Raw genomic sequence first — 12,926 nt, 5'->3', positions numbered from 1 at the left:
ACAGGCTCCAGGCTATGAGCTGTCAGCACAGAGCCCGACGCGGGGCTCAAACTCACGGACCGTGAGATCATGACCTGAGCCGAAGTCGGACGCTTAACCGACTGAGCCACCCAGGCGCCCCCAGGTTTTGGTCTTATTGTAGAAAAATGGAGATAAAAGAGTTGTTATACTTGACATGCAAATAAGAGTTTTTGGTCTGTTCCACATTTTTTTTTTTAACATTTATTTATTTTTGAGACACAGAGCATGAGCAGGGTAGGGGCAGAGAGAGAGGGAGACACAATCTGGAAGCAAGCTCCAGGCTCCAAGCTGTCAGCACTGAGCCTGACGTGGGGCCCGAACTCATGAATCGCGAGATCATGACCTGAGCTGAAGTCGGATGCTTAACCGACCAAGCCACTCAGGCGCCCCAAGTTCCACATGTTTTAAAGTTACTGTTGGTTTTCATTAATAGCATTACTTTTTTTACATAATTTAAAAAAAAAATGTTTATTTATTTTTGAGAGAGAGTGCGCATGCCTGTGCATGCAGGGGAAGGGTGGAGAGAGGGAGACAGAGGATCCGAAGCAGACTTCATGATGAAAAGAAAAGAAAAGTGATAGCGGAGAGCTAGGTGCAGGGGTCCAACTCATGAACCTTGAGGTCATGACCTGAGCAGAGTCGGACACTTAACTGTTGGAGCCATCCAGGCATGCCATACAACTGTTTACTTTTTTAAAGGAACATTTTATTGCATTTTATTTTGTTTTATTTTATTTTTGTAAAGATTTTATTTTTAAGTAATCTACACCCAATGTGGGGTTCAAACCCACAACCTCGAGATTAAGAGTCATGTGTTCCACTGACTGAGCCAGCTAGGTGCCTCAAAGGGGCATTTTAAACACCCTAGATACATTCTCAAAATACATTGCTAAATTAGGGGGAGTTTGAAAGATGTTTTATATATATTTTGTAAGGAGAAAATCTCCAACTCTCTGGTTTTACTTAATGTTGAGCATTAGAAGTTTCTATAGATAGGAAATTGTAATCATACCTTTCTCAAGAAGATAGTGTTTTTTTAACCTTTTTTTTTTTTAGTAAAATACATATAACCTAAAAGTTACCATTTTAACCATTTTCAAGTGCACAATTCAGTGGTATTAAATACAGCCACACTGTTGGAGAGCCATCACCACTATCCAACCCCAGAATTTCATTCCTCTCCTCCTTACAAGAAGATAGATTTTTAAATGACATTTTATCACCAGGAGATGAGAACCAGGCAGTAGTTCATGATACGGCCAGCAGGCTTAGTGTTAGGAATGGAAATGATAGAAGCCCACCAAAGCTAGCTCCAGAAAGAGATTTTATCGTAAATGAACAGGGCCCTCATGAGATTCTTTACACGTTTGGCTTCTTGGGACAGGGGTTCTGGACTCTGGGAGCCTATAAGGAGTGCCTGTGGTCTGTCTTGCACCAGGGAATTGCCTCTGAGTGTTTGTCCTCACTACTTCCTGTGTGTCTTCACCCAGGGCTTCCTCATAACCTCCATTTCCAAGGGCCCATGGTGGTCATCACAGCACTGGTTCTGTGTGAGGTTTTTGGTGTGGTGCCCCACACCAGCATGCAAACACTGGTTCTTAGTTCATATTTCAGAGAATCTGAGGCATGGTGTGGGGGAAGAAAGTCCCAGTCTAGGAAAGACTGGATTTTTGCCCTGGTTTCAGATGGTGAAGAAAATTAATTGACATTTGATTCTTTGTTGTTCTAGCTAAGGTCTGAGTCTTGAAGAAGCAAAAACCGTGTTTGTCCTGAAAACGCAGCTTTAGGATAATTCTTAAATCATTTTGAAGTTTAAGTGTTTCAAAGCCATATATATATGTGTTACCCGAACAGGTTTAAAATTGTATGCCAACACTTAACAGTAGTTTTTAGTCATAGAAAGTTGGAGGAGTTTCAACTTGAGAACACTGAAGATGTTCATGAAGAGTAGGTAACATGGATGAGCATAATCAGTTCCTAGCCACAGTGATGTCTGGAGCTTACTCATTTTGGTGGAAAAGTCATGCTCTTCAGATTGAAAAGTTGGAACATCATTACAGAAAATGAATTTTTATTTTAAACCAATTGAACAGAAATGCTGCTTGGCTTCATGATGGCTAGAAGACACCTTAAGTATAATTAACTCACGAGCTAATGCCTAGAAGTGGCAACATGGTATTATGCCAGTGGTTAGGCAGCTTCACGAATCCGCTTCCAACACAGGTCTGGCCATGCCACTCTGTGTGTGCCTACTTTGGGGGCACTGGTTATTTGACCAGTTTTCTTCCACTGGGGCTCCAAGAACCCTTGAGTCAAGAGAAAGGGCCATATGTTTTTTCAAGTTAAAGAAATCATAGACTTTCAGTTATTCCTACTCGTTTGTTTTGTCTTTGAACAGGAGTTATTTATACGAGCACTGCTTGACCAGTATTTGTCTTCCAAGATCACATTATAGCAGTGGTCATCAACTGGTAGCGGTTTTACCTCTCAGGGGATATTTGGCAATCTCTTTGTCATAGCTGGGTAAGGATGTTGCTACTGGCATCCAATAAGTGAATGTCATGGATGAATATCCTACAGGGCACAGGACAGCTCCCTACTGCAAAGAAAATGCAAAATGTTGATAGTGCTGAGGTTCAGAAGGCCTGCGTTACAGGAAGGCACCGTTAACATCAATTCGTAAGAAGCAAAAAACAGTAAAAGTCTGTGTTATAAATTGATCCATAGATAGGTCCAAAACTATCTAGCGTTAATAGGTTTAACATTTAGGGCACCTGGGTGGCTCAATCAATTGAGTGTCCAACTCTTTTTTTTTTTTAATGTTTATTTATTTGAGGGGGGTGGGATGCACAGAATCCAAAACAGGCTTTAGGCTCTGAACTGTCAGCACAGAACCCGACACGGGGCTCAAACTCCCGAATCATGAGATCATGACCTGAGCCAAATTTGGACGTCCAACCAACTGAGCCACCCAGGGGCCCCTGAGTGTCCACCTCTTGATTTTGGCTCAGGTCGTGATTCCAGGGTTGTGAGATTGAGCCCTGATCTCCACACTGAGCATGGAGCCTCCTTAAGATTCTCTCTCTCAGAGAAGGAGAGACAAACCAAGAAAGAGAATCTTAATTATAGAGGGGCGAGGTATGTGGGGGGCTCTTAAACAAGTGACGGGGGTTAAGGAGTACAGTTGGGATGAGCACTGAGTGATGTTGGAGTTGTTGTATCACTGTATTGTATACTTGAACCAATGTAACACTGTATGTTAACTAACTGGAATTAAAATAAAAACTTAAAAAAAAAAAGATTCTCTCTGTCTCCTCCCCCCTAAAATAAAAAATAATAATAATAATTAAAAATAAAAATACATTTAACATTCATATCATCAGCTGTCTGATGTTCGTATTTCCCTTACCATCAATGGATGAGAAGAGGAAAACCCAGAGGAGGGATAAGTTTTTTCCTTAATTTAATTGGGAGCAAGATGAGATGGCTGAGGTAGATGGAGCTAAAGTCAACTGGAAAATTTAATATTTCCTTAAGAGTGTGGCTTAGGACTGCAACCCATGATGAAGGTCAAGAGGTAAAAGGTTGTTACATTTTTTTCTAATTGAATTTTCATTAGTTTTATTTTATCCTTACCGGGAAATCAAGGGTTTTTAAAAGGACCAAGGAAGCAGGATGGCTCAGTGACCCCTTCTTCCAAGAGTATATATTTATCCTCAAGTGAAGAAAGCCCAAGGGAGTTCAGACAACTGACACCTTCAATTAGAGCCCTTTCCAGATTATGGATGCGTTGCCTCATGTCTATTCTTTATTGTCTTAACATATATCACAGTGGCTGGTATATCAGGTTTTACAGTTTTCCTTCTAATGCCTCCGTTTATAAACTGTCCTTAATCCATATGAGGGGATTAAATAAAATAACCAGTGGAGACGAACTCTTTTTTTTTTTTTTTAATGTTTATTTTTGAGAGAGAGAGAGCAAAAGAGAAACAGAGCACAAGTGGAGGAGAGGCAGAGTGGAGGAAGACGCAGAATTGGAAGCAGCCTCCAGGCTCTGAGCTATTAGCACAGAGCCCAGTGCGGGGCACGAACCCACCAACTGTGAGCTCATGAGCTGAGCCGAAGTCAGACATTTTACCGACTGAGCCACCCAGGTGCCCCAAGACGAACTCTTAAGATTCATTAAAGTGGGTGATTCTGAAGTCTATGAATATGGTAGATGGCATAGATAGGCAGAGGCTTCATTTGTTTTTCTAGTCCTCTAGACTTGACCCTCGAAGGTTAATTTCCCTTCTACTTGAGGTGGTCTGATATTAACCAAGTCCAACAGGCTTTTCCTTCAAAATGTCCTTGGTGCCCATTTCTTTCTCTTCTTTGTCATTGTTATTATGCTAGGGTTCTGTCAACATAGAGCTATATGGTTTAACTTTTTTCTCTCTTGTGTTAACCATCTTTCAGTTTATATCCTGACCTCTTCCCATATCACTCTGTACTCAAAATGCCCTTTAATTTCTACCAACCACATCAAATCTGGATTTTTCTGCCTGTCTTTCAGAGCCCTGCATAATGTGGATCTGTTCTACGTGTTCATGCTCCACCATCTTGTGAGTGAACTCTGCCTTGCTTGGCCCTCAGACAGAGCCTCATTGCTATCCCCAGCAAGCCTTGCCCATGTGGCTCCCTGTATGGCCTGCCTTCTCCTCTCTTTACCTATTTGATATGCACCCATCTTCAAAGGTTAGGCTCTGATCTTATCAGCTCCATAAGAGTATTTCTGGAAACGTGAGTGCTTCCATTGATCATTTCTCCTCTGAGAAGTTTGTTTCCCGTGGTTTAACTCTGTGTTCTATCTTGTCCTACAGTATGGGTGGTTATTTCACATGGTCATGTCTTCTTTCCTCAGCTGTAATAAAAGATCTTTGTGAATAGAGCTCATGACTTTTTAATTTTTTTTTAACGTTTATTTATTTTTGAGACAGAGAGAGACAGCATGAACGGGGGAGGGGCAGAGAGAGAGGGAGACACAGAATCGGAAGCAGGCTCCAGGCTCTGAGCCATCAGCCCAGAGCCCGACGCGGGGCTTGAACCCACGGACCGCGAGATCGTGACCTGAGCTGAAGTCGGACGCCCAACCGACTGAGCCACCCAGGCGCCCCTAGAGCTCACGACTTTTATTTGTCTTCAGTGGTTAGCATACTGCTGACCATACTGCAAGTGCTTAGTAAATGCTCTTGTTTGGTGGATTGTGTGAGATACTCTGTTTCTTTAAATATTATATTGAAATAATATGCACAGAGGCAGTAATAACAATTATGGGGTATGAGAAAGCCTGAAAAGATTAATTACTACCCATCATCCTAACATGGGGTTACATGGGAAAGGTATGTCTTAAAAATAGTATCAGAACATATATGGAATGAACACCCTTCCCTCAATAGCAGTTTTTCAACTGAGGGAGATTTTGTCTTCGGGACATTTGGCAATGTCTGCAGATCTTTTTTGGTTGACAGTTGGAGGGATGCTGCTGGTATTTAGTGGGCAGAGGCCAAAAATGCAGCTAAACACCCTAAATGCACAGGGCAGCCTCCCACAACAAAGAGTTGTTTGGCCTCAAGGGTGAATATTCCCCTGGTTGAAACACCCCCACTCATAACGCTGTGTGGACACCACCATCAACATCCTTCACCACCTAAAGGGATGAGAGCAAGCAAAAAGCAGTGCATATTTTTATATGGAGGAAATGATTATATATTATAAACTCCTAAACAGTGGGAACTGCAGCCTTGTACATAAACCAGAACGGCAGGACAGTTTAAAAAAACGTGTGATAGCTGCTTAGGTAATAAACGGGCACTTCATGTCTTTGGCCTTGCCTTTGGGAGGAGAGGACAGTAAACAGAATTCTCTTAAGGCTAACCACATCTATCCCACAATTTCAGAAAATGAGAGGCATCTGCTAACCCGAAAGATATATTCAAATATTAAGTCACGTTTTTAATAAGCTGGGATTCCTCCAAAAGGTTTGATAGTATATTAGAACATGAAAGCATACATTCTTCTGCTTTTTCAAAAATTTTAAAATCTTCCCTGAAGAATACTTGATAATTTTTAAGGTATAGGAGTAATATGCTTTTCCTCCTGAAATTAATTTTGGGAGGTACTTTTGCTGCATCAGTGGTAGAATGGTACAGTGGGAAGGACAGTTCACAGAAAGATCCTAAGCAGGTCACCTTAACCGTTACCTACCTCATTTTCTTCATTGTCAAAAAGGAGATTAAGGCTTGATGACCTTTGGTTTTAAAATTCTACGTTTTGGTTTATTTTCAAATAGTAAAAAAAGAGATTATTTAGTTATTTATGAGAGAAAATTTGAAGGCATAAATTATACCAGTTTGTTTCTTAGAAACTTCAGAAATATCCTTTCCTACAAAGGCTTACTTCCAGTGTTTAAAGAAAGCAAGGAATTCCTGTTATAAGTAAAAGTTGTCCCCACCTCCAAACAAAATAAAAAGAGTCAAATAAAATTTACAGCTGAAATTAAAATGTCATTGTTAGCCAATTTTGAAAATTCTGCCCATTTTCTTTTCTATGTTTATACTTAAGTATAAAGAAAATATTTTAATAGTACTAATAACGCTGAGTTTTTCACATAATTCATGTTAAGCTAGATGCTTCCAGAAATTTGCTGTTTGTAAAGGTGTAAAACACATTTGAAAGCTTTATTAAGGTTTTTAGTCTACCATTTAGTAAGCTATTGGGCTCTGAATGAAAGGATGAAGCTTTCCTATCTGCTAGATGGAAAATTAAGTGGGACTTTGAAATTTCCTCCTTTTTCCTAACATGGCAATTCATATATTCACAAGTTTGGGGATATTATAATATCACAAGTAATGAAGCTTGCTTTTGTGGTGTCTCTATTCTGATGAGACTGGGAGGCTGACTTTGGCATATCCCAGTTCATCCAGGGACCTGTTCTAGAACTTAGGGATTAGTTATTAGGATTGCCTGATTTGAAGATGCTTTTTAGATACACTCGAAGATGCTAAGGGCATCCAGGATCTCATTCCGAGAGTTGATGTTGCCTGCAGGGAATAGCACTATGTGACATGGGATACATTCATGAAACGGTGCCTTAGATGACTTTTCACTTAGTAGAGGCTACCTGAACACCTCCTGAATGCAAGGCACTTACTGTAAGCAGTATGTACAGTGGGGAATCAAAATGTGTATAAATAGTCCCTGTTTTCAGTGAGCTTAGGATATAGTGGGAGGAAAGAGAGAAAGGGCCTATGCAAAATACTATAATTCGAAGAATAAAATAAGGACTATTCAGAGGCACAGATACAATTCTAAGCTACTTCAGAAGAAATGGTTTAACTTGTGGGAGTAGGAAAGTTAGACACCACAGAAGAGGTGAACCGTGAGCAGAATCACACAAGTGGAGATGAAGGAAATACGATGCATGGCAGACAAGTCTGAGGTGTTAAGTTGACCACAGTAAGAGAAGAAAGGAAGTAGTAGAGGTATGCACAAGTGGTGGGGTCAGAATAATAGAATAAACCAGGTTGAAATAGAATCTAGAGACAAGCAAACCAGGGAAAGGACCATTTTTGGCGGGGGAGAGAAAAGAATGGTGACCCAAATTGGCATAGTTTCCTTGTAATAAGAGGAGAGGTTAAGTAGGAGAGAATTGAGTGCAAGAATTGGCAGTCTGGGTAGCTGGTTGGTTGTGCAGGCGAACAGGGCCATAGAGTCAGCAAGGTGAACTGGGGTTGTAAGCCTGCGAGAGAAGATGGTGGTGCTACTGTTGGAAATAGAACTTCAGGAGAAGGGGTGGGTTTGATGGGACACTGGTGAGTTCTGTTCTGAACATGTTGAGTTATATGTGCTCTCAGGCAATAGCCAAGGCAGGGTTATAATTGAAGTACAGGAAATTGCGAGCTCCAGAGAGGAGTCCAGAAAACCTGTGACGGTCTTGAAGGAGACATAGATCTTTTTGAGTCCCACTTTGGAGTACCATATTGCACATAATATGTGTCCCACCTCAGGGAGCGACTCACAAATGCACCGTGTGGAAACTGAGCACACTGGGCTTGTGTCATCAGCCAAATGACTTGTTAACACACACACCGGTTTTCAGAAGCACAGGTGGTTCAAATCATGCCTCAGAAACAGTTGCTGTCTGTAGTAGATCCTTACGGTCACTGTCAAATCAGATGTCACATGTTCAGTCAGTGACTGAGCAAGAGCACCCAGATGTTGAAGGAAAAAGTAAGACCGTGAATGGAACCTTGAGATTACCTGCATTTAGAATTGACGGGGGGGAAATGGGTCGGAGAAGAAGGCAGAGACCAGAGAAGTAGAGGTATTCGGGAGAACTCAGGGAAGCCATGGGAGGGGAGAGTTTCCAGGAGAAGGAGGCATTTCATTCAGGTATCCCAGGTGCTGTCAAGGGTTGAAGAGACTGCATTTAGTAGTGGGAAATTCTCAGTATCCATTTGAGAGACAGATTTGCTGGAAGAGAGAGAGGGGAAGCCAGGTAACAGATAACAAAGGAATGGGAAAGTGTAGCACAGAGAGTAGACTATCATTAAAAAAATTGAGGGGATGGAATGTTGTTGGTAGAATGACAACCAGATTGAAGTAAGAGTGGTTTAACATTTTTGTTGTCATTATACAAAGGAACTATGAATGTGCTTGTAGATGCAAAGGAGGGATTGGAGAAGAATGATAGGGGGTAATAATTGATGATGTGAGGACTTAACAGAGTGTGGAGGGCACATTTGTTGGGGGACATCTCTCCTTGGATAGAAGGATACTTTCCTGTGAAACACGAGGGATGGAAGACCCATGGATGAGGCAAATGGCTCTGATTTTCTTCTGTTACAAGAAAAGACCATATGCAGATAGTAGGGAGAAATTGGGAGTCCTAGGTGAAAGCTGAAGGAAGTATCTAGAATTAGGTAGAGAGGGTGGAGGAAGAAGAGCCACGTGTCGAAGACCAGGAAGTGGAGCAATTGTCTGTCCTAAGAGAGACCTGAACAAGTAGAAGAATCTTTTTTTTTTTTAAGTTTAGTTATTTTGAAAGGGAGAGAGAGCACTAGCAGGGGAAGGGTAGAGAGAGAGAGCGAGAGGGAAAGAACGATCCCAAGCAGGCTCCACACTGACAGTGCAAAGCCCTACACGGGGCTCGAACTTACCGTGAGATCATGACCTGAGCCAAGATCAAGAGTTGGACACTTAATTGAGCCACCCAGACGCCCTCCCCACCTCTTTTTTTTTTTTTTAAGTTTATGAACAAGTAGAAGAATCTAAAGTGATCAATACCCTTAGAGTCCCTTAGCCACAGAGAGAGTGTCCCTCATTCATCAATAAATTAAGGCTTTGTAATGTGCTAAAGGCATGCATAAGAAGCCTAATGCTTTAAAAAAATTGTTCTTGTAAATGAAATAAAAATGAAATGACTTATTCTTAAGAATTTTTATATTAATCATCATCATCTCACAACTAAGATTCTTAAGGATAAGTCATATTCATCATCATCATCATCTCACAACTGACTGAGCCCCTAGTTTTAAAAGCTGTACATATATATATATATACATATATATATATATATATATATACACACACAGATAATTTTTTGGCATGTACTTAGAGTAGATTATTTAACTTATGTGTAGACACTTAAAACTTGTTAGGGTGATATATTTTTTAAAAAGTATACATAAAAAATATTTTAAAAACCTCTTTATAAAAGAGCTCTTCCATAGCCAATCCGTCCAAATTTATGCTCACTTGAGTAACGCATACACTAAAATTGGAATGATACAAAGAAGATGGACATGACCACCATGCAAGGATGACACACGAATTTGTGAAGTGTTCCGTATTAAAAAATAATTAATATGTTTAACTGGGCTTAGTAAAAGGTGGGTGAGCCTTCCATAAAACAGTTACTATATGTTGAATTCCTTTTCCATCGAAATGTTAACTTAGAGTTGAAATGCAAAAGGAGATTTGATACAGCATTTTGGCATTTGACATTTTAAAGTAATTTCATTAGATCATCAAGCTGTGAATTATTGAAGACTGTTCTCCTGTAAACAGTTTTTTCCATTATCTTTCTTTGAGTTAGAAACAAGTTGCATGCCATTTGCCTGGCAGAAGATAAATGTATTAAGTGCTAAAATATACAAAAATTTTGGCAGTATGTCTTCTCTGCTTTTTATTAATGAATGCTTTTGTTTAGTCTTACATCAGATGACTAGAACAGATTTGTGTTTTGAATAGTTAAAGCCAGGAACAAAATTCTCTGTAATCGTGTTGACAAAATTCACTTGAAAAGTCGAATCTCACTCGGGATGAGTCATTTTCAATCTTCTTCCTACCCCAGCATGCCCAAGCAAGGAAGTAGACTCATCAGTTACAGTGGTTCCTCAAGACAGTGATTCCAGTCACGTGGGGACAATTTTGCTAACTGCCATATCTCCAGTGTTAGTGCATCGGAAGTGTCCAAGAACCTACTGTTGATTAATTGGCTGATTGTCAGTGGAGGGTAAGGAAGAGGTGTTTGACAAGGTCCGCAGGGGATTCTATATTATTTGGTCCTCATCCTCCAGCATTTCCCACCACATGAGGCAATTCATAACTGAAACAATTCAATCTAAACTAAGGCTAAGAATTAGCCTTCTCAAAAGTACTTTATGTGCTGCCCAAAGAGATAGTTGCTTTAGAGGTTCTTCTAGCAAACCTGTAAATACGTCCTGAGGTAGTGTCTTTATTCTAACAGTTTATAAGTTGCATGCATTAGAAGTCAGAATGCAGAAACATTTCTGTTACAGTGTGAAGAAAAAGTATGTCTCAAGGTCAAGGTAACCACTGTTGTCTTTTCAGGAGTCTGTCAGAATGATGGCTGGCTGCCCATAGACAGGGAGCCAATTCTGTGGTGTGGTTGCCATGTTCCAGGATCTGCCTGGTATTAAAGGCTGGAAGCCCAATTTTATTAGTATACCTAGAGGGATTGAGAATCCAGGGATGACAGACTCATGCCAACCTCATAAGAAACCGAAGTTTGAACCAAAATGTTAATTTACTCTTTTCCAGTAAAAGCTGCACTTCTCGAGCGTATTCAAATCTGCCAACCAAGGCATTGCCTTCCCTGCATGCTTATCTGTGAGAAAGCCAGATTAGAGTGGGACAGTTTGCACTGTGAGTGTGGAGCCCGTGAAGGGCATGGGCTGATGATCTTAATGTCTGATGGCCTCAAACCCTGTGCTCAGTGCGTCCATTTTGACTGTAGGGAAGAAATCTGTTTGTCATACAAACTCCCTCCTCACCTGTGACAGGGTCTGAGCCACACTGCCAAATGGGGTCTTTCCAGAGTTTGCTTCTGTAAAGATAAAATCTAGGCTTTTTAAAAAGTACATTCAGTTGTTTACTCTATGCTCTGTTAGTTGCCACCACAGCCCTGTCCCTTAGATTTGAGGTGGTCATAGTCTCTTGGGCCTTTTCTGTTGGCAGTTCACCCTCATCCCTTATGTTTTCATTTTATCCACTTCAGTCTTAGACTTTTTCCTTCATTTTGGTTCAGGGGCTAAAATGGTTTCTGTCCCATGTCCTACTTACCCATCCTTTGTGTCTGTTCATTGAACTAACCTCCCTGACTGAAAACTAACCTCCTACAGATAACTTTTTGGCACATCCTTTAATAGTGGCATTTGAAAAAAGTTTAGTATATAAGTGAAGTATCTTAGAGTTCCCTAGTATTTTATTTACCTCCATGTTTAACAAATACTAAACTATAAACTGTATGCTTGGATGTTTTAGAATTTTCGCGAATGGTTTTCTTGTGAATATCTAAAGAATAATATATCTATTTGAGGGGAAAATGTTCTACTCTTACCAACTCAGTTTTTCTTTAAGAAACTGATATTCTAATTCTGAAAGGGAAATACATTGTATATCTGAAAAACAAAGAAAAGAGAAGTGAAATATCAAAGAAGGAGGTCGGAAACAATAGAAGTACAATAAATAAACCGTATTTACACATTTAGCCACTTGTCAAGTATAATTATCTCTCAAGTTACTCTGTGAGGGTGATTAGAAAGACTAACCAGAGACAGTATAAACTATCGGGTTTATTGTCATTTTAGCCTGTCAGATCAAGTCAGTAAAAACTGCCCTCCTAGAACAACTTGTTAGCTACTCATTTCTCTGTTAGTTAAAGGGGGATATGTAGGGGCGCCTGGGTGGCGCAGTCGGTTAAGCGTCCGACTTCAGCCAGGTCACGATCTCGCGGTCCGTGAGTTCGAGCCCCGCGTCAGGCTCTGGGCTGATGGCTCGGAGCCTGGAGCCTGTTTCCGATTCTGTGTCTCCCTCTCTCTCTGCCCCTCCCCCGTTCATGCTCTGTCTCTCTCTGTCCCAAAAATAAATAAAAAACGTTGAAAAAAATTAATTAAAAAAAAAAAAAAAGGGGGATATGTAGCCACTTTTGCTTCTTGGTTTTACTTTGAACAAAGAAGTATAAGCCAAGAGGGCAGTGATTAAATATCTACATGCCTGTAACTTTTTGGAGGTTGTAAGAGTATGTTCGTTCCCGAGGTTCTATTTTTCAAAACTATTGTTCATTACCCAACAAGATGGGAATATTCGAAGTGATATTCTGTTAAAGCCAGGAAGCAACTAGTCAGTGACATTAGCAGAAATGTGCTTATCAGGCTAATACCGAGATCTAACCTTTGTATCTGCTCCTTGCATACACATAATGTAAAAATGTATAAAATTCTGACATTAAGAAAAACTAGTTGCGCTAACGTACCATGGGTAGTTGTGCTTAGAGAATTGGGCGCCATCACAGACGGGCTTATTGGTGTGTCAAGACTGAGGGTTGGAAGAAACAGAGA

General features: G+C 40.5%; 1 protein-coding gene and 1 non-coding gene across 5 annotated transcripts in view; both read left to right on the top strand.

Annotated features, from left to right (window-relative positions):
- CDK6 (cyclin dependent kinase 6) overlaps positions 1–12,926 on the top strand; it is a 256,002-nt gene that overhangs the window by 35,142 nt on the left and 207,934 nt on the right. For 2 of the 4 annotated variants that reach the window (XM_078442473.2, XM_078442474.2), the window contains exon 2: positions 4,577–4,625. The exons of the other annotated variants lie outside the window; for them this stretch is intronic. In XM_078442473.2, the coding sequence (XP_078298599.1) occupies positions 4,588–4,625 (38 nt within the window). In that variant the 5' untranslated portion in view covers positions 4,577–4,587. The remainder of the gene's footprint in view (positions 1–4,576; positions 4,626–12,926) is intronic. 4 annotated transcript variants of the gene reach the window in all.
- LOC132679954 (U6 spliceosomal RNA) lies at positions 9,814–9,918 on the top strand. Its single transcript, XR_009610439.1, has one exon. It is a non-coding gene; the product is annotated as a U6 spliceosomal RNA (small nuclear RNA).

Source organism: Panthera onca, chromosome A2 (genome assembly GCF_046562875.1).
Source record: "Panthera onca isolate mPanOnc1 chromosome A2, mPanOnc1 haplotype 2, whole genome shotgun sequence".
In the NCBI taxonomy this organism is placed as follows: domain Eukaryota; kingdom Metazoa; phylum Chordata; class Mammalia; order Carnivora; family Felidae; genus Panthera; species Panthera onca.
This window is presented reverse-complemented; position numbering and strand designations above follow the sequence as displayed.